At 42.3% G+C, this 19,870-nt stretch overlaps 1 protein-coding gene across 1 annotated transcript in view; it reads left to right on the top strand.

Moving 5' to 3' along the window:
* Positions 1–19,870, top strand: part of TMC2 (transmembrane channel like 2) — a 135,998-nt gene that overhangs the window by 105,063 nt on the left and 11,065 nt on the right. The window contains exons 12-16 of the mRNA XM_010591820.3: positions 5,085–5,264; positions 6,797–6,946; positions 9,394–9,522; positions 12,166–12,233; positions 13,065–13,304. Coding sequence (XP_010590122.2) covers positions 5,085–5,264; positions 6,797–6,946; positions 9,394–9,522; positions 12,166–12,233; positions 13,065–13,304 — 767 coding nt within the window. The remainder of the gene's footprint in view (positions 1–5,084; positions 5,265–6,796; positions 6,947–9,393; positions 9,523–12,165; positions 12,234–13,064; positions 13,305–19,870) is intronic.

The raw sequence follows: 19,870 nt of genomic DNA, 5'->3' as shown, positions 1-19,870 counted from the left end.
TAAAAATTGGCATGGTTCTTCACTAATGTACATAGTTGTTTCTCCTTAGGTGTTTAGAGCTACCATAGGAAAATTCCCTGTATTTTCCCCAGCCCCTTCATTCTGAATCGAGGGTTGGAAAGGTAGAAACCATCAGCTTATTCTTCAACTTAAAGTATTCATCTTTCCAGTGGTCAGGTATCTTACAATAGTGACAGACATCTGTTTTTGATTGATTAAAAGGTTTAAAACCATCTAATCGGTTCTAACTCATAGAGACCTCATGCACAACACAACAAAACACTGCCCAGTCCTGTGCCATCCTTACAATCATTGTTATGCTTGAGCTCATTGTTGCAGCCACTGTGTCAATCCACCTTGTTGAGGGTCTTCCTCTTTTCCACTGACCCTGTACTGTGCCAAGCATGATGTCCTTCTCCAGAGACTGGTCCCTCCTGACAACATGTCCAAAGTATGTAAGATGCAGTCTCGCCACCCTTGCTTCTAGGAAGCATTCTGGTTGTACTTCTTCTAAGACAGATTTGTTCATTCTTTTGGCAGTCCATGGTATAATCAATATTCTTCACCAACACCACAATTGAAAGTTGTCAATTCTTCTTTGGTCTTCCTTATTCATTGCCCAGCTTTCACATGCATATGACGGGATTGAAAATACCATGATTAGGGTCAGGTGCACCTTAGTCTTCAAGGTGACATCTTTGTTTTTCAACACTTTAAAGAGGCTCTTTGCAGCAGATTTACCCAATGCAATGTGTCATTTGATTTCTTGACTGCTGCTTCCATGGCTGTTGATTTTGGATCCAAGTAAAATGAAATCCTTGACAACTTCAATCTTTTCTCCATTTATCATGATGCTGCTCATTGATCCAGTTGTGAGGATTTTTGTTTTCTTTATGTTGAGGTGCAATCCATACTGAAGGCTGTGGTCTTTGATCTTTCTAGGCATTAATGAGATGAATGGACTGGTATTGTCATTTTGAATCAGACAATTATATGGCCTACTATGCCAAGAATCACAAATTGAAGAGGAATGGAGGCATATGCATCATCGAAAAGAACATTTCAAGATCTATCCTGAAGTACAATGCTGTCAGTGACAGGATAATATCCACATGCCTACAAGGAAGACCAGTTAGTATGACTATTATTCAAATTTATGCACCAACCACTAAAGCCAAAGATGAAGAAATTAAAGATTTTTACCAACTTCTGCAGTCTGAAATTGATCAAACATGCAGTCAGGATGCATTGATAATCACTGGTGATTGGAATGCAAAAGTTGGAAACAAGAAGGATCAATAGTTGAAAAATATGGCCTTGGTGATAGAAATGACATCAGAGATTGCAGGACAGAATTTTGCAAGACAAATTACTTATTCATTACAAATACCTTTTTTTAACAACATCAATGTGGACCTCACTGGATGGCATACGCAGGAATCAAATCGACTACATCTGTGGAAAAAGACAATGGAGAAGATCAATATCATCATGCAGAACATGGACAGGGGCCAACTGAAGAACAGACCATCCATTGCTCATATCAAGTTCAACCTGAAGCTGAAGAAAATTAAAGCAGGTCCATAAGAACCAAAGTGTGACCTTGAGTACATCCCTTCTGAATTTAGAGACCATCTCAAGAATAGATTTGGCACATTGAACACTAATGACCAACTGGAGACCAGACGCGTTGTGGAGTGACATCAAGGACATCATACATGAAGAAAGTAAAAGGTCATTAAAAAGGAAAGAAAGAAAAGGCCAAAATGGATGTCAGAAGAGACTCTGAAATTTGCTCTTGAACATCGAGTAGCTAAAGCAAATGGAAGAAATAGTGAAGTAAAAGAGGCCAACAGATTTCAAAGGGTGGCTTGAGATGACAAAGTAAAGTATTATAATGAAATGTGCAAAGACCTGGAGTTAAAAACCAAAAAGGAAGAACACACAGGGGCATTTCTCCAGCTGAAAGAACTGTAGATAAAATGCAAGCCTTGAGTTACAATATTGAAGGATTCTGTGGGCAAAATATTGAATAACACAGGAAGCATCAAAAGAAGATAGAAGGAATACACAGAGTCACTGTACCAAAATGAATTTGTCAACAGTCAATCATTTCAGGAAGTAGCATATTATCAAGAACTAATGGTTCTGAAAGAAAAAGTCCAAGCTGAACTGATGGCATTGGTGAAAAACTAGGCTCCAGGAATTGAGGGAATGCCAACTGAGATATTTCAACAAACAAATGCAACATTGGAAGCCCTGACTCATCTATGCCAGGAAATTGGGAAGACAGCTACATAGCCAACTAACTGGAATAGATTCATATTTGTGCCCATTCCAAAAAAGATGATCCATCAGAATATAAAAATTAACAAACAATATCAATAATATCACACTCAGCAGGACCTAACAACAACAAAATCTAAATTGTCTTGGGGATTTTTCCATTCAACAGATTCTAACCACAATCTGGCTTCCCCAGGGCCAACTAATTATGGACTAATTGCTATAAATCAGGCAACCCTGTTTGATAAGACTTTAAATTCTTTAGCAAATCTGTAAGGACCCTCATGTAAATTTGGAAAATCTTTAACAATCTATATAATTCTGTGTGAGTCCAAGGAACAAAAGAAATAATATGGTTCTCTGGATTTTCTCTGGTGCCCACTCCAGATTATGCAGGGCAAATCTTAAAAGGCATTCCAGGAATGGGCTTTGGACTCTCTGGCTTTGAATCTTTATCAGATTCTCCAGGGAAGAAAGGAAGTTCAGGCAAAGTGTTTTCAGAAGGCTAGGAAGTTAGACAAGGATACAGAGTAGCAGCTGCTGGAAGAGGTGCAGAAGGAGCTGCAGTGGATGGTGTAAATATAGTAGAGCTCTGACTTTGTAATTCCTTATTTTGCTTACTGACTTCAATATCTGTACTGTGCAATTCTTTAGTTGATTTAGAAACCTTCTCTTCCAGAGAGATTAGTTTGCTGTTTGATGTCTTTTAAAGGCTTCAAAATACCAGTAAAAATAGGCTTCCCATTGCACTTGCTTAATTCCAGAGCCTTTCTGTTTGAATTTACTGTGCAGAAAAAATAATTTAGGAAGTCTGAAAGTCCCCCAAAGTAATCACTGATAATCTAAGCTGTCTTTAGCTAGGTTGTGTCAGAAACTAATATGTCAAAGAATCGAAATACTTTTTCATGTAGAGTGGGAGTCCCTGGAGAAGGCTGAGTATCATTCTTAGATTTGGCATTTCCCTTGTTTCCACAGGCACTGAAAAGTTAGCTTTGGAAGCTTCTGAACCAAAGGTTGGAGTTTTCAGTGTCTTAGAACTGGATAAATATCCTTAAGCAATGACTGTATGGAACCAAAAAACCAAAGGAACTTATGTCCCATTCATGAAAAGAGAAAGGCAAATTCTAAAATAAAACTCAAGGAGCTCCAATGTAAAGAAAAGTGTAGGCTCAGACTTGAGAGGTATTTAACTTACCACAACTCCTGAATCCACCAGGGAGATGGAAGGCCCAAAAATGGCTCAACCTGGTACTGTTGCTGGCCCAAATTCCTGGCACTTCAGAGGTTGCAGAGGTCAATTTACCTTCAGGTCCCTTCGTGGTCACCAAGAAATGTCATAGCAAAGCACCAGCTCTTTACACTCTGTTAGAAGTGAAATTAAAAATTTTATTGCAGGACAGAAGGATTCACATATCAGGACCCACCATAGCACCCACGTAAGGTACAACATTTTTCTGTATTGCAGGACAGTGAGATTTTTATCAAGTGATGTCTTAGGCTGGGATCTCTAGAGAAGCAGAACTAGTGAAGTGGAGTGAAGTGTATATATATATATAGAGAGAGAGAGAGAGATTTAGCTCAAGGAAATGCCTCACACAGTTGTAGACACTGGCAAGTCCCAAGTTCATGGATCAGGTGTCAGGCTGGAGGCTTCTCCTGACTCACAGAGATGCAGGGCCTAGTAACCCAAGATCAGGTCAGAAGGCAGGCCACTGGCTCACGGGCTGCAAAGGCTGGTCAATCCAAGATTGGCAGGTAAGATGGCAGGCTGCTGGCTCACAGGCTGAGAAGGCTAATGAATCCCAAGATCAGCAGGCAATACGGCAGGCCACTGGCTCAAGTCCCAAGAATCAGAGGTCAGATGCAGTATCCGGAGCAAGAGTGAGCCTTGCGGGAACACCCATTTATATACTGGATGCAGGCCATACCCCCAAGTAAACTCCACTTTCAACTAATTGACCACTTGTAGCAGACATCATGGAGGTGATTATATTATATCAGAGCTCATCACGGAGGCGATTACATTGTCAAGTAACTGCCAGATTACATCATTGCATAACTGCCAAACTACATTATAATTGTCAAACCACTAAAAATCATGGCCCAGCCAAGTTAACACACAACCTTGGCTATCACAGGTGAGATAAACGAAGGCTATGTGCTCACAAGCACAAAAAGGGGGGTACATGGCAAAAAAGTTACAGAGGGCCATTAAACTACAAACATTCTAAACATTATCAATTCTATTCTCTAACCTCCTGGAACATGTTGACCAAGGCATTCTTCTTGGATCAGGCTGCATAAACATTCTTGACAAACACCTTTTAACAAACAATTCCTCAAACAAGCTAAAGTCTTGACCCTTGCTCCTTTCTGTGTTACCAGCAGGTAAACTTTTATAAAAAGCTGAATTGTCTGTTCAGAAAAGCAGCATCAGATATTTTAGACCAAACCGCAGTTTGACTCAAAAAGAAGTTTTGATTTACACCTGAAGTCAGCCATTTTAGTCATGCCAAGCACCTCGATTATTGGGGTTTGCTTACACAGTACTAATAGCAACAATCATGATAGCAACCAGTTGCCAAACAGTTACGATGTGTGGGGGATATACTGACAGCTGCAGGCATGTTGGTGCCTTAGCCAGGACCACATAGAAAATTGTGAAGACTCCAGGGCATTACCAGGGATAGAGGAGGTAGCAGTAGGACATGGAGATGGATGACCCTGGGGGTGTAAGAACAGTGACTAAGCAAAGGATATTGATGACACAAGTAACCCAAGCTTTCCTCATTTCTCAGGTAGAGATTGTGATGTCCCTGCTTGGGATGTTTTGTCCACCTCTCTTTGAAACTATTGCAGCCCTGGAAAATTACCACCCACGCATTGGACTCAAGTGGCAGCTGGGGCGCATCTTTGCGCTCTTCTTGGGGAACCTCTACACGTTTCTCTTGGCCCTGATGGATGACGTCCACCTCAAGGTAAAAGCCACAAACTCCCCCCAATGCCTGGTATCTGCCATATTTTTATTTTTAATATAATTTTATTATGCACAATACATATTAATTAAATAAATTTTGGGAAGTCTAGAAAAGTGAAATGAAGAAAAATTATCTCCAGAAACCTATGACCCAAAGACAGTCATTGTTAATGTTTTGCTGCTGTTCTTTTCTTTTTCTTAGGTTGTATTTTTTCACAGGGCTCAAATCATATATACGTAATTTTGTACCCTGAATTTTTACTATCTTATCTGCAGTCTTTTCCATGTTGTTCCATAATGGCCATTAATGTTTAACAGCTGAGTAGAGTCCATCGTGGTGACATGTCATGGTTGACTTAATCCTTCATTAATCCTCACCAGTTATTGGGAGCACTCTGTATCAGGCCCTGTGGATACAGCAGAGAGCAAAGTAGAGTCCTGCTGCTCCAAGGGTGTTCACACTCTGGGGCAGGAGACAGACTGGCTAATACACCATTCATTACAGCATGTTGTGGGATCTGTTTCAATGAGGGTAAGCCCAGTGCAGCATGCAAGCCCATAGAAGGGGCTATGGGCCCCACCCTGGGAGATTTGAGCAGGCATTGGAAAAAGCAGAGGGAAGAGATGGTGCAAACAGGGACCTGCGGGGTAACTGAACAATGTAATAGAGAGGAAGAAGTGAAAAACTGAGACTGGGGGAAGGGCCGGAATATGATGCTCCTCATCCCCACCTCTCACTCCTCATTATCGTGCTCCATGAACTTCTTCCCGAAGATAACGAGGAGCCATTGGCAGGTTCTAAGAAGCAAAGTGACTGTATCTGCCCTTGCCTACCCCTCCACCGTCATCTCTGGCTTTCCTCCTACCCCAGTAGATTGTGGTCCATCTTACTGTGCCTCCCATGGAGCAAAATTCTCTCTTGTCTATCTCCCCATCTGGCTTCCCATTAGTTGCCTAATCTTCCTTGAGGTTTTGGCTCAGATGTCACTGCTTCCAAGAAGCCTTCTGTGGCCCGCATTGTCTGGTGCAGATCTTTCTCAGCAGCCAGAGCAAATTTCCCACAGCTCACATCACTCTGTTGTATATTGTCTGTCTATTCATTTCTGTCACTTACTAGACTGTGAACTTTCTGAGGTAAGTCCCACCTCTCTTGGTCACTCCTATATCTCCAGTGCCTTATACACCCAGAATAGACCCTGAATAAATTATTCTCAAAAGAAGAATGAATGACCGGAGATATGGACTGATGGATGGATGGATATCCATATGAATGGATATGAAACTAACCATCACAGATGCTAACTTAGAGGAGAAGGTAATTTGATGAGAAGATCTAAGGATTCCAGCCAACTGCATTCCTATCCTATACAGATTGAAAGCCTGGGAGAACATTTCTGGAGAGACTCTACCACGGTCTAGGGCAAAGACTAGGTGGTAGGGATGTGGCATATGTTGGCTTAAATTGTAGTTCCTATGAACATGGCGGGACTATCCCTGCTCCTTCCAACCCTGCATCTCCATCTTCCTTTCTAGCTTTCTAATGAAGACAGAATAAAGAACATCACTCATTGGACTCTGTTTAACTATTACAACTCCTCGGGTTGGAATGAAAGTGTTCCACGGCCACCCCTGCACCCTGCAGATGTGCCCCGGGGTTCTTGCTGGGAGACAGCTGTGGGCATTGTGAGTAATTAAACTGTCTTGAAAAGGTGACCCTTCTCAGTTCTTTGTTATTCTTTTTCTTGATGTTTCTAAGCCACCAAAATACCAAGTAGATATTTCTCAGCAAAGTTCTACCTTTTTACTTTCCCTTTTTTTTAGTCACATATTTCTCTAGATGATCCATACATCAAGCTAATACTGCTTAGATTTATTTAGAGTCTTAATGCAGGTTTCACTTAAAACCACGGGTTCTTCAGGAAATTATTAATAAATAATCCTGAAAATTCAATGCAAGATTTTGTGTGTATATGCATCTGTGCATTTTTCTGTGGAAAGGATTCATGGTTTTCATCAGAGTCTCACAATTAAGAATTACTATCTCCCCTCATCTACTTTATGTACTGCCTCTTCCTGTGCTTTATGCAATGCGAACTTCAGAGCCTAGAATTCTTTGCCTTCCAAGGTAGATAATTTCAATATCGATGAATAACAGGGATCAGCTGTCCTCTCTTCCTCAATTCTGCCTCTTTGCATGGGGTTTCTATTCATCTGCCACCCCACTGAGATATATAATTCGTTACTTCTTCTTGGATCCCCTGAAGAATCCACTCACGTGAAGCATTAGACAACACAGCACTTTTAACTGAGTACCTCAGAGAATGGTTGAGAGCATGGCACAGGACCAAGCTATGTTTCAATCTGTTGTACATAGGGTCGCTATGAGTCGGAATCAACTCAACAGCACTAACAACAACAACAGAGAATGGAATTGTATCACACGCTCCATAGAACACTCCTTACAACTCCACCAGCACATATTTTCCTGTTGTGGAGTCTCTTTCTCATGGAGCCCTGTGGGTCTTTTCTCCCTGCTTCCTTCATGAAAGGCTCAGACTCATTGCTTCTTGTCTCCTTCAATCCAGACTCCCCACACTCGTCCAGTCTTCCTCTTCGTTATCATGCAGAGCAATTCAGCTTCCCCAGCTCCAGCATTTTCAAACCCATCATGGTGTGTAACAGAAAAAGGGTGCTCAAGTCAATGAAATCCACTCTCTTTAGAAGGCCACCACCACCATCAGATGCCATCGAGTCAATTCCAACTCATAGTGACCCCGTGTGTGTCATAGTAGAACTGTGCACCATAGGCTGTCACTGATTTTTCAGAAGTAGTTTGGCAGACCTTTCTTACAAGGTGCCACTAGGTGGACTTGAACAGCCAACCTTTTGGTAATCAACTGAGGGTGTTAACCATTTCCACCACCCAGGGACTCCCTTTAGAAGGCAGAAAGGAGTTAATTACATACGTGATTCGTTTGGAATATTCTGTGATAGAATTTCTCATTTCCTGCCTCACATCCTTGTAAGGCATCTCTCTTGTCCTCCTTCCTAACTGTCCATCACTTTTCCATTGTGATGAAAGCTTGCTTCTTTCTGAGCTTGTGAGTAATGAGAGGTTTGAGGGATTATGCCCTGTTTACCTACATGCTTCACCACCTCCCAAGCCCCAGAGCATCACCTTGCACAGATTGGAGACTTGATACATGTTGGCGTATCTTTAACTATTAGCATTCACCTGAATTCTTATTGAGAAATAAGCTTGAAAACTCACCAGCTGTTCACGCAGCAAACATTATTAATCACCTGGCAGGTACAAAAATGAATAAAGCAGGCCCTCTGTCCCTAGGAGCTCCAAATCTACCAGATGTCTTAAAAGTTGTGATGGTGTCTAGTACATCTTTTTAATATTTCAGAAAAATTCATGTCTTATGCTGTACAAAAGCAGAGTAAAGCTTTGTTTCTTTGCCTTTGGCTCTTCTGCTATATTCCTCTGTGCAAGATCTGATTAACAGGAGGTGAAGAATGCCAGCTGTTGTACCCCATCACCAACAGTCAGATTCAGTCTGAGCCTAGGCAGACTGGTACTTCAGAGCAGTTGGGGAAGGCATGGAGTGAACCCTCAGATTCTATTTCTGTGCAATAGTGGTGATAACTGCTATGCATTGGGCATCTCCAATGTGTCAGGCAATAACTCTGCAGAGCTGATACTATTATCAGCTTCAAGAGGTGCAGAGATCATTCCAATTAGTAACTTGTGGAGCTGGGACCTAAATTAAGCATTTTCCAAAGCCTAGGGTCCTTACTCTGCCACCAAGAATCAGAGGGTCCTGGAGATGAAATGGAACCCTGGTGATGCAGTGGTTAAGAGCTCAGCTGCTAACCAAAAAGTCAGCAGTTCAAATTCACCAGCTGCTCCTTGGAAACGCTATGAACAGTTATACTCTGTCCTATAGGGTCTGTACGAGTCAGAATCAACTAACGGCAATGGATTTGTTTTTTTTTTGGGGGGGGGGGTGGGCATTTGGAGATGAATTCAGGTGGGTGAGGGAGAGATCAAGTGGTTACACTAGGTTGAGAAGTGGGCAAGGTTAAACCCTGACCACTATCTTTTTCTGTGTTCCTCCTGGCAGGAATTCATGAGGCTGACGGTGTCTGACATGCTGGTAACATACATCACAATCCTGCTAGCGGACTTCCTACGGGCATGTTTTGTCCGATTCATGAACTACTGCTGGTGCTGGGACCTGGAGGCTGGCTTCGTAGGTCGTGGTTTCATGGACATTCTGCAGAAAGGCGGTTCGACAATCTTGTTTGATACTTACAGGCAGATGTGCTCTTATGCACTTTAGATGCTTCATGCCAATCTCTGCTCTGTGAAGTATTTAATCTGTATTTCCTTTATGTGTCCTATTTGCCTTCTAAAAGGAAACCCTACTTTTTCCCAGTGTAATTGGTAATACGATTTTCTTACCCGGGAAATGGAGGCATTTGGCCTTGGGAAAAGGTGGACCACACACTATAGAACTGAGCAAATTGTTGGTAGAGAAATGCCTAAGAAGTGTCAACTCTCGTTGTTGTTGTTGTTAGCTATCACCAAGTTGTAGCCTGACTCAAGGTGGCCCATACACATTGGGACCAGACTATTGTGATCCATTGGGTTTTCAATGGCTGATTTTTTTTTAAAGTAGATCACCAGGCCTTTCTTCCTAGTCTGTTTTAGTCTAGAATTTCTGCTGAAACTTGCTCAGCATCATAGCAACACGCAAGGTTCCGCTGATAGACATGTGCTAGCTGCACATGAGGTGCATTGGCCAGGAATCAAGCCCAGGTCTCCCACATGGAAGGCAAGAATTCTACCACTGAACCAGAACTGCCCCCATCAACTCTCATTCAAAAAAAAAAATCCATTGTGGTCAAGTCGATTCCAACTCATAGCAACCCTGAAGGACAGAGAACTGCCCCATAGGGTTCCCAAGGAGCGCCTGGCGATTCGAATTGCCAAACTTTTGGTTAGCAGCCATAGCTCTTAACCACTATGCCACCAGGTTTTCCTCATTAGGGAGCTGAGGTCCTGGGCCAGGGGAGGGCAGATGTATAAAAAAAATATTTCAGAAAATCCTGGAACACACCAATAACAATAATTTTGGGTAGTGTCTTCTGGATTATGCTTTGGGAAATCTCTTTTGACTCTTACACCCTCCACCCATGATACTCCTCTTCTCTACCTACCTGGTAAACTGCTCATCCTAGGTCTGTGTCACCCCCTCTCTTTAGTGGCCCTTTCTGATCTGCCAGAAATGCTGGCCCACTCATCTGTCCTGTGGATGTCTCTTCCATGACACCTCACTCGCACACTGTGCGGTCACCGGTATGTGCGTGGAGGGCCTCCCCCTTTAAATGAGCCAACAAGAGGGTTCATATCTTGTTTACCTGTATAGGTTTCATCCTGGCCTGCATCAGACTGCCTGGCCCAAGTAAGGGCCTCGGTACAGGTTTCTGTCATGTTTTTTTTCTTTTAGTCACCAGCCACAGCTTTGGACAAGCCTACTCAACTCCCCAGCAGCAAGGAAAACGTCATAATCTTGTCCAAGAACAAAGATGATAGGAAGACACAATCTTGCTAAGATGTCATAGTCCTCAAATTAATTCATACATTTAACAAGATCCCACAATAAAACTAAATTTCACTAGGAAAATAAGCCTGTGGAAATAGCAGGAAAATTCTGAAAAAGAATGAAAGAGATTAACACAACCATTATATTAAAACATATTATGAAGCTATAATAACTAAAACCGGTACTGGGGAATAGACAAAACTTATCCATGGAAAAAAATTGAAAGTCCAGAAATAGATGCAATTTATGTGGGATTTTAGCTTATAATAAAAGGAGCCTTTCAAACCAGTGGGGAGAAAAGGACTATATAATAAACAGGTTGGGACAACTGGTTAACCATTTGGGGAAGCAGGGGTGTAACCCTCACTCATTTCACAAAAATAAGTAAAACAGCAGCTAAATAAAAGTTTTAAACATCAAAATAATTAAATCATAGAAATCTAAAAGAAAGCATGTATGAATTCATTTATAATCTTGGGGTAGGGAAGGTTTTTCTAAGGTTTTTAAAATGTTAACACTTAAATTCCTAAGATTTAACTTTCATATATGTGGATTATGTATGTTTCCTCCTTTGATCCATGTGTGCCTGACCTTCCTTTCTCTCTTTCCAACTTTCTCATTCCTCCTTTTCTCATTCCTGTCACCTTTTCTCTCCAGTTCTGAAAGGCAAATTGGGAAACAGGTTTATGCACGCTACATGAGGGCCTCCAGCCCACCAATGCTCACAGACTTTGTGTTCTTTCAGATACTCGACAAATCACCAAAACTCTGAACATCAGAATCAGGAATTAGGCTGACCTCTTGTTCTTCCATGAACTGTTCTTGGGGAAGATGAGAAGCAGAAAGGAGAGTTGGAGGGGGAATTTGCATTTTGTTTGTTTTAAAGCTTTTTTTTTTTATGTTGATTTAATTATTTGTATTTAATTAATTATTAGATTTACTCCTTGATTATAATTTCAAGAAATATCTGATTAGAGAATTGATAAAATCCATTCTTAGGGGCCAGGGATCTCCCAAGAACACACTGTCAGCCTGAAGGCCTAAAAGGTAGAAATTCTCAGGTTTTTTATTGAAAAAAATTTCAACTTTAAGAATATTCAAGTCTTTTCTTAAAAAGTTAGAAACATATTAAAGAAACAGAACCCTGAATCTAAGGTCCCTCTCTGGTTACCAGAGCAGGCTCTTTGGGATAAAATGGTCTTGGCTCGGCATTTTGACAGGTAGTGGGGTCTGGCTGACACTACCTAACACGCTTCTCTCTTTCTCTCTCACTCTAACTCTCTCCAGCCTTCATATGCTGAGTTTGATATTAGTGGAAATGTACTGGGTTTGATCTTCAATCAAGGAATGATCTGGTGAGTTACTCATTTTGCCTAGGAATCACCTCATTCAGGAGTCAAAAAACTGGAATCCTTTCCCAGCCTTGTCATTTAGACAAGCCTACTCAATTCCATCTCAGCAGCAAGGAAAACTTCGTAGTCTTGGGTGAGAACAAGCTTGGGAGGCACTGGACAAATCACCTTGCCTCCTAGGCTTCTGTCACTCACATGAAAAATAGGGGCTAGGACTAGATGAGAACCAGGGCAGTTTCTGGCGTACCCATGAGCTACCGTGGAAATAAAGAGGGAGGGAGGGAGAAAAGAGGAAGAAGGGGAATAGGAGGACAGGAAGGAGAAAGAAAGAGGCAGGGAGAAAAAAGGAAGGAAGGAAGGGAAGAAGGAAGGAAGAAAAACTAAGGAACTCCCTTCTCTGAAATGGGAATTAGAGGATGTCTTATAACTTCAACCAAAGATTTTAGGAGCTGCCAAGGGCTCACTGCAAGCCACCGTCCAATTCTCTTAGTTTAAAAACTTCTAATACTTTTCTGAGCACCAAAACTTTATGGAGACCAAGGAGAAGCAAGCAGGGGCCATGTAATTTGCTGGATGCCCGGTGGCAAGGCAGTGGTAAAGTCCTGGCCAGAACCCCAAACAGTAATGCTCAAGGAGACTCCCTCCCCTGAGGAACAAATGGCTATGACCTGATGATAAATGTCCTTGTTAACTAGGAGGTCCCTTCCTTTGGGACCCACAGGGAATGCAGCATGATCTCTTGGCCCTAGCCCATCAATCCCATTTCCTTTGGTCATCTTCCCCTCACCTTCTCTGCTGTTGGGCCAACCAGGTGTCTGGTTTCTGCCCTTCCAGGATGGGCTCTTTCTATGCCCCGGGACTGGTGGGCATTAACGTGCTGCGCCTGCTGACCTCCATGTATTTCCAGTGCTGGGCGGTGATGAGCAGCAACGTCCCCCACGAGCGCGTGTTCAAGGCCTCCCGATCCAACAACTTCTACATGGGCATCCTGTTGCTGGTGCTCTTCCTCAGCCTCCTGCCTGTAGCCTACACCGTCATGTCCCTCCCGCCCTCCTTCGACTGTGGACCATTCAGGTGCAGAGTCTTGGTTGCACATGAGCAGCTCCTCACCAGGGCTGTCTGCCCAAATGGCCCTGGCTCAAAATCCTGGCCCTGGTTCCACATCAGCCTGTAAAAGGTCATGGAGCTTTAGACAAATCATCAGGCTGTTCAATAGGGTTTTCTACAATGATGGAATGTCTATGTCTGCACTGATCAATATGGTAGCCACTAGCCACAAGTACTGAGCACATAAAATGTGTCTAGAGCAACTAAGAAACTGAATTTCAATTTTTATTTAATTCTAATTAATTTTAATTTAAATAACCAGAAACTAATGGGTATTGTACTGGACTGCGTGGTTCTAACTTTCTAATAGGAGTCCCTGGGTTCCACTCTCAGCTACTAACCAAAAAGTTAATGGTTTGAGTCCTCCTAGAGGTGCCTAGGAAGAATGGCCTGGTGATCCACTGAAAAATCACAACCTTGAAAATTCTATGGTGCACTGTTCTACTCTGACACACATGGGGTTGCCATGAGTCAGAATCAACTCAATGGTAACTGGGAAAACATTTTAATATATAGGTAATCCACTGCCCTGGATTACTTTACCATAGGTTGAGTAATGGGGGAGATATTCCAAAGATTAACCCGTTGCCGTCGAGTTGATTCCAACTCATAGTGACCCTATGAGGAAGAGTAGAACTGCCCTGTAGGGTTGCCACGGAGCGGTTGATGGATTCAAACTGCCAGCCTTTTGGTTAGCAGCTGTAGCTCTTAACCACTGTGCCACCAGGGCTCCCTCTGAGGATTAAATGACTGTAAATTTACAAGTGCCATTCAAATATGAAGCAGCTGTAGTCGACTCTCCACTGAGATTCTTAACTGGGCCTCTTCACTCTGCAGGGCATTTGCTAGTACTATGGGTTCAGGGGTAGAGGTCAAACAAGTTTAAGAGGTTAGATATCATGTAAAAAGATAAATAATTATACAAGGAGGTATTGAGCAATAATGTGCATCTACTGCTCTTTCCAAGTGCGTAGTCCTTGGAAGACGAAGTCTTCTATCTACACCATAAAAAGGAGTTCTGTGGGTAGAGCAGTCTAGAACATGCTGCCCTTCATATTTACCTTTCTCGCCTGAAATAGTGCACATTCCCTTATCAAAAGCTTGAAGAAACATGCAGTGAGATAATGTATTTCAGCCAGTATTCACATCCCTATTGAGTGCAGGATCCTTTCTTCATGTAACGCCTACTAGGAAAGTGACCAGGGTGAGGCAAGTGGGTGTTGACTTTGCACTTACACAACCCTGAGAGTGAGAACCCTTAAGTGGTTTACCCCAGACTCCTCCCTCCAGTCCCAGCCCTGCCTATCAGCATGGAAAACACACTTTGGGAGATGCTGTTTGGGTACTTTTTAGTTTATAAGGGACTTATCTAGAAGGAAGGCCTGTGGCTGGTGCCCCCACAGTGAGTGCATGGGAGCCCAGAAGAGATGTTTGCAGGGCTGTTCACAGCAGAGCACAAGCCAGCTGGAGCAGAAATTCCCACAGAAGGAAAAGTGGGGCAGGGTGGTAGATCTAGAGTGCCAGGAACATGCTGAACTGTAGAAGGCCTGGGATGCAAGCTGAAGGGGGACCACGTGGTAGAAGTCTCTGTTGGTTCTGGAGGGTGAGGTTCTGGGTGCCAATGCCAGCAGCCCTTAGCTCAGGCTGCACATGTCTCCCCAGGCAAGAGGCCAGTAAGCTGGCCTGTGCTGTGCCTGGCCATCGCCATCTGCCCCACACTTACCTCACCCGCTACCCTGAGGGACCCTGACAATCCACACCAGATAGGAGAAGAAAGCACCTGAAAATGGAACTCTCACTCCTCTGCTCAAAACCCACCTATGGCTGGAACGCTCATCCCTCAGTCATCTTTAGCTGTCCTCTCACTTGCTTCAGGCCTTTACTCAAAGGTCACCTCAGTGAGGCTTTCCCTAGTGACCCTAACTAAAATGTCACATACGCACACATACTTTGTATCACTGTTTCTGCTTATTGTATCTCTTTTGCCTGTATCACCATCTAACATACCATACCATACCTTTTGCTTATGTCTTAGGCTGGGTTCTCTAGAGAAGCAAAACCAGTAAAGTGTATAAGTATGTATATAGAGAGAGATTTATATCAAGGAAATGGCTTATGCGGTTGTAAAGGCTGGAACATCCCAAGTCTGTGGATCAGGATAGAGTCCTCTCCTGATTCAGATAGCCACAGGGGCTGGCAAACCCAAGATCAGCAGGCCAGAGAGCAGGGCTCTTGCTCACAGGCTGTAAAGATCGATGAATCCCAAGACTGGCAGGAAAGAATGCAAGTATTCTCCTGATTCATGTAGCTGCAGGGGCTGGAAAACCCAAGATCAGCAGATAAGCTGCTAGCTCAAGTCCCAAGAACTGGAGGTCAGATGAACAAGAGCCAGCTGTGGGATCCAGAGCAGACAAAAGCTAAAATGCCCACTTATATTGGGATGCAGGCCACACGCCCAAGGAAACTCCCTTTCAACTGATTGCTACCCACAGCAGATTCCATCATGGGGGTGATCTCATATCAAATCTCAACAGGGAAGTGATCACAACGTTATATGACTGCCAAAACACTGAGGATCATGGCCTAGCCAAGTTGACACACAATTTTAACCATCATGGCTTATTTGTCTTGTTTGTTGTCTGTCTCTACCATCGGATATAAATACTGACAGCAGTGATTTTTGCCTTTTTTTTCATGCTTTGTGTCTAAAAGAGAATGCCTTATGTATGGTAGATGCTCAAACCAGATCCCTCACAGTGAGCAAGAACTCATTTGTACAGGGAGGGAGTTAGGGCTCTGACCAGATCAAATGCATACAGCAGCCAGGCTGGTAGCATAAATGAATGACGTGGGCAGCATTGTATAATGTGGTTAAAAGCAAGGGTTGGCCACTTTAGTGATTGGCATCTGGCATCTTAAATGCTAGCAAGCAGCCATCTAAGATGCATCAATTGGTCTCAACCTACCTGGAGCAAAGGAGAATAAAGAACACCAAAGACACAAGGTAATTATGAGCCCAAGAGACAGAAAGGGCCATATAAACAAGAGACCACATCAGGCTGAGACCAGAAGAACCAGATGGTGTCCGGCTACAACTGATGACTGCTCTGACAGGGAACACACAGAGAATCTCTGATGGAGCAGGAGAACAGTAGGATGCAGTCCTCAAATTCTCATAAAAAGACCAGACTTAATTGTCTGACTGAGACTAGCGGGACCCCAGAGGTCATGGTCCCTGGACCTTCTGTTAGCCCCAGGCTGGAACCGTTCCCGAAGCCAACTCTTCAGACAGGGATTAGACTGGACTATAAGATAGAAAATGATAGTGGTGAGGAGTGAGCTTCTTGGCTCAAGTAGACACATGAGACTATGTGGGAAGCTCCTGTTTGGAGCTGAGATGAGAAGAGGGGAACAGGAGCTGGTTGAATGGACACTGGGAATACAGGGTGGAGAAAAGGAGTGTACTGTCTCATTAGGGGAAGAGCAGCTAGGAGTACATAGCAAGGTGTATATAAGTTTATGTATGAAAGACTGACTTGATTTATAAACTTTCACTTAAAGTACAATACATTTTTAAAAAAGGGGGAAAAAAAGTAAGGGTTGGCAAACTATAGCCCATGGGCCAAATCCAGATGGCCACTTGTTTTTGTAAATAAAGTTTTATTGGAACACAGCCATGTCCATTCACTTACATATTGTCTACGGCTGCCTACTCCCTACATCAGCAGATATGAGAAGTTGCAACAGAGATGATCTGGCCCATAAAGCCTAAAATCTTTATTATTTAGCCTTTTTCAGAGAAAGTTTGCTACTGGTTACCTCCTGGTTTAGGGCATGGAATCTGAAGTCAGCTCTGCCATTTACCAGCTGGGTGATCTCGAGCAACTTATTTAAATTCTCTGCACCAAAGATTCATTGCTTATAAGATGGAAATAATAGTAGTGCCTATGTCTTAGAGTTGTTATGAGGATTAAGCGTGTTTTTGTAAAGTGCATAGAGGAGTATGTGGGTTCATAGAAAGGGGCATATGAGTTTGTTAAGCCTGAGTCCTGCCCAAGTTGGGGGGCAACTGGTGCTCACAGTGAAACTGCTTAATATTCTTATTACAGGAATTAAAGTTTTATATATATAGAATAACATAAAATAATATGTATATAATATATATATATAGATATATAATTTCCAGCCCACTGAACAAACCTGTGGACATGGACTGTGCATTGGTCAGCATTTCACCCTATTGGCCTGAGGATCTCTCTAATCTTTTGACTTCTAAGGGAGATAAGGGCTGATTCGAACTTCCTTTCCCTTATCTCCCTGGTTTGTTGAATTCTATCAACAGGCCTTATAGCTGGCCAGAGGGAAGGCAGAAGAAAGAAAGGTGCCAGGAACCCAACGTGATCATTCACTTCTCAGTGAAGGGGACAGTGGTTGTGATAAGGAAGTAGCCAAAGTATCTTGAATGACTGGTTTTTGCCAGGCATTGCATGAGGCGTGTATTTAATCCTTATAACAGTGCTGTGAGTTGGGAAGCATTATCTACCCCTTGATCAGCAAACTTTTTCTATAAAGAGATGATAGTAAACATTTTAGACTTTGCAGGTAAAGAAGTAAAATCAGGGATATTATGTAGGTACTTATAAATATTTTGTCTTTTGTTATATAAAAAAAAATTTTTTTTTTTATATAGCAAAAGACAAAATAAATGTCCACAAAGTTTTTATTGGCAAATTCAAAATATGATAATTATTGTTAGGTGCAGTCCAGTCGGTTTTGACTCATAGCAACCCTACGTCCAAAAGAACGAAACATTGCCCAGTCCTGCACCATTGCCCAGTCCTGCACAATCATTGTCATGCTTGAGCCCATTGTTGTAGACACTGTGTCACTTTATCTCGTTGAGGGTCTTTCTCTTTTTCGCTGACCCTCTGCTTTACCAAGCATAATGTCCTTTTCCAGGGACTGATCCTTCCGGATAACATGTCCAAAGATTGTGAGATGAGTCTCGCCAGCCTTGCTTCTAAGGAGCATCCTGGCTATACTTTGTCCAAGACAGATACGTTTGTTCTTTTGGCAGTCCATGGTATATTTGATGGACTTCACCATCACCATAATTCAAGGACGTCAATTCTCCTTTATTCTTCCTTATTAATTGCCCAGCTTTCACATGCATATGAGGCGATTGGAAACATCATGACTTGGATCAGGCACACTTTAGTCCTTAAAGTGATATCAGAAATCACCAAAAATGAAATAGAATGCACATTGATATACTAGGCCTTCATGAGCTGAAATGAACTGGTATTGGCCACTTTGAATCGGGCAAGCATGGTCTACTATGCTGGGAGTGACAAATTGAAGAGGAATGGCATCGCATTCATCCATCGTCAAAAAGAACATTTCAAGATCTAAAGGCACTGGGTTGTTTGTGTTATCCTGATGTACAACGCTGTCAGTGATAGAATAATATCCATAAGCCTACAAGGAAGACCAGTTAATACAACTATTATTCAAATTTAAGCATCAACACTAAGGCCAAAGATGAAGAAACTGAAGATTTTTACCAACTTCTGCAGTCTGAAATTGATCAAACATGCAATCAGTGTGTATTGATACTTATCGGTGATTGGAATGCAAAAGTTGAAAACAAAGAAGGATCAGTGTTTGGAAAATATGGCCTTGGTGATAGAAATGGATGCCAGAGATTGCATGATAGAATTTTGCAAGACCAATGACTTCTTCATTGCAAATATCTTTTTTCAACAACATAAATGGCGACTATACACCTGGACCTCACCAGATGGAATATACAGGAATCAAATCAACTACATCTGTGAAAAAAACAATGGAAAAACTCATTATCAACTTAGTCTGAACAAGGCTGGGGGCCAACTGCAAAGCAGACCATCAATTGCTCATATGCAAGCTCAAGTTGAAGCTGAAGAAAATTAGAACAAGTCCATGAGAGCTAAAGTATGACCTTGAGTTTATCCCACTTGAATTTAGAGACCATCTCAAGAATAGATTTGACACATCGACTGAAGACCAGGCGATTTGTGGAACAACATCAAGGACATCACACATGAAGAAAGCAAGAGGTCATTAAAAAGAATTAAAAAAAGAAAAGACCAAAATGGATGTCAGAAGAGACTCTGAAACTTGCTTTTGAATGTTGAGTAGCTAAAGCCAAAGAAAGAAATGATGAAGTAAAAGAGCTGAACAGAAGATTTCAAAGGGTGGCTCGAGAAGACAAAGTATTGCAAAGACCTGCAGTTAGAAAATCAAAAGGGAAGAACATGCTTGGCATTTCTCAAGCTGAAAGAACTGAAGAAAAAATTGAAGCTTTGAGTTACAGTATGAGGGATTTCATGGGCAAAATACTGAACAACGCAGGAAGCACCCAAAGAAAACAGGAGGAATACACAGAGTCACTGTACCAAAAAGAATTGGTTGACATTTAATTATTTCCGGAGGTAGCATATGACCAAGAACTAATGGAACTGAAGGAAGTAGTCCAAGCTGCACTGAAGACA

This window comes from Loxodonta africana, chromosome 24 (assembly GCF_030014295.1).
Source record: "Loxodonta africana isolate mLoxAfr1 chromosome 24, mLoxAfr1.hap2, whole genome shotgun sequence".
Classification (NCBI taxonomy): domain Eukaryota; kingdom Metazoa; phylum Chordata; class Mammalia; order Proboscidea; family Elephantidae; genus Loxodonta; species Loxodonta africana.
The sequence above is the reverse complement of the archived record's forward strand: the minus strand, read 5'-3'. Positions and strand labels throughout refer to the sequence as shown.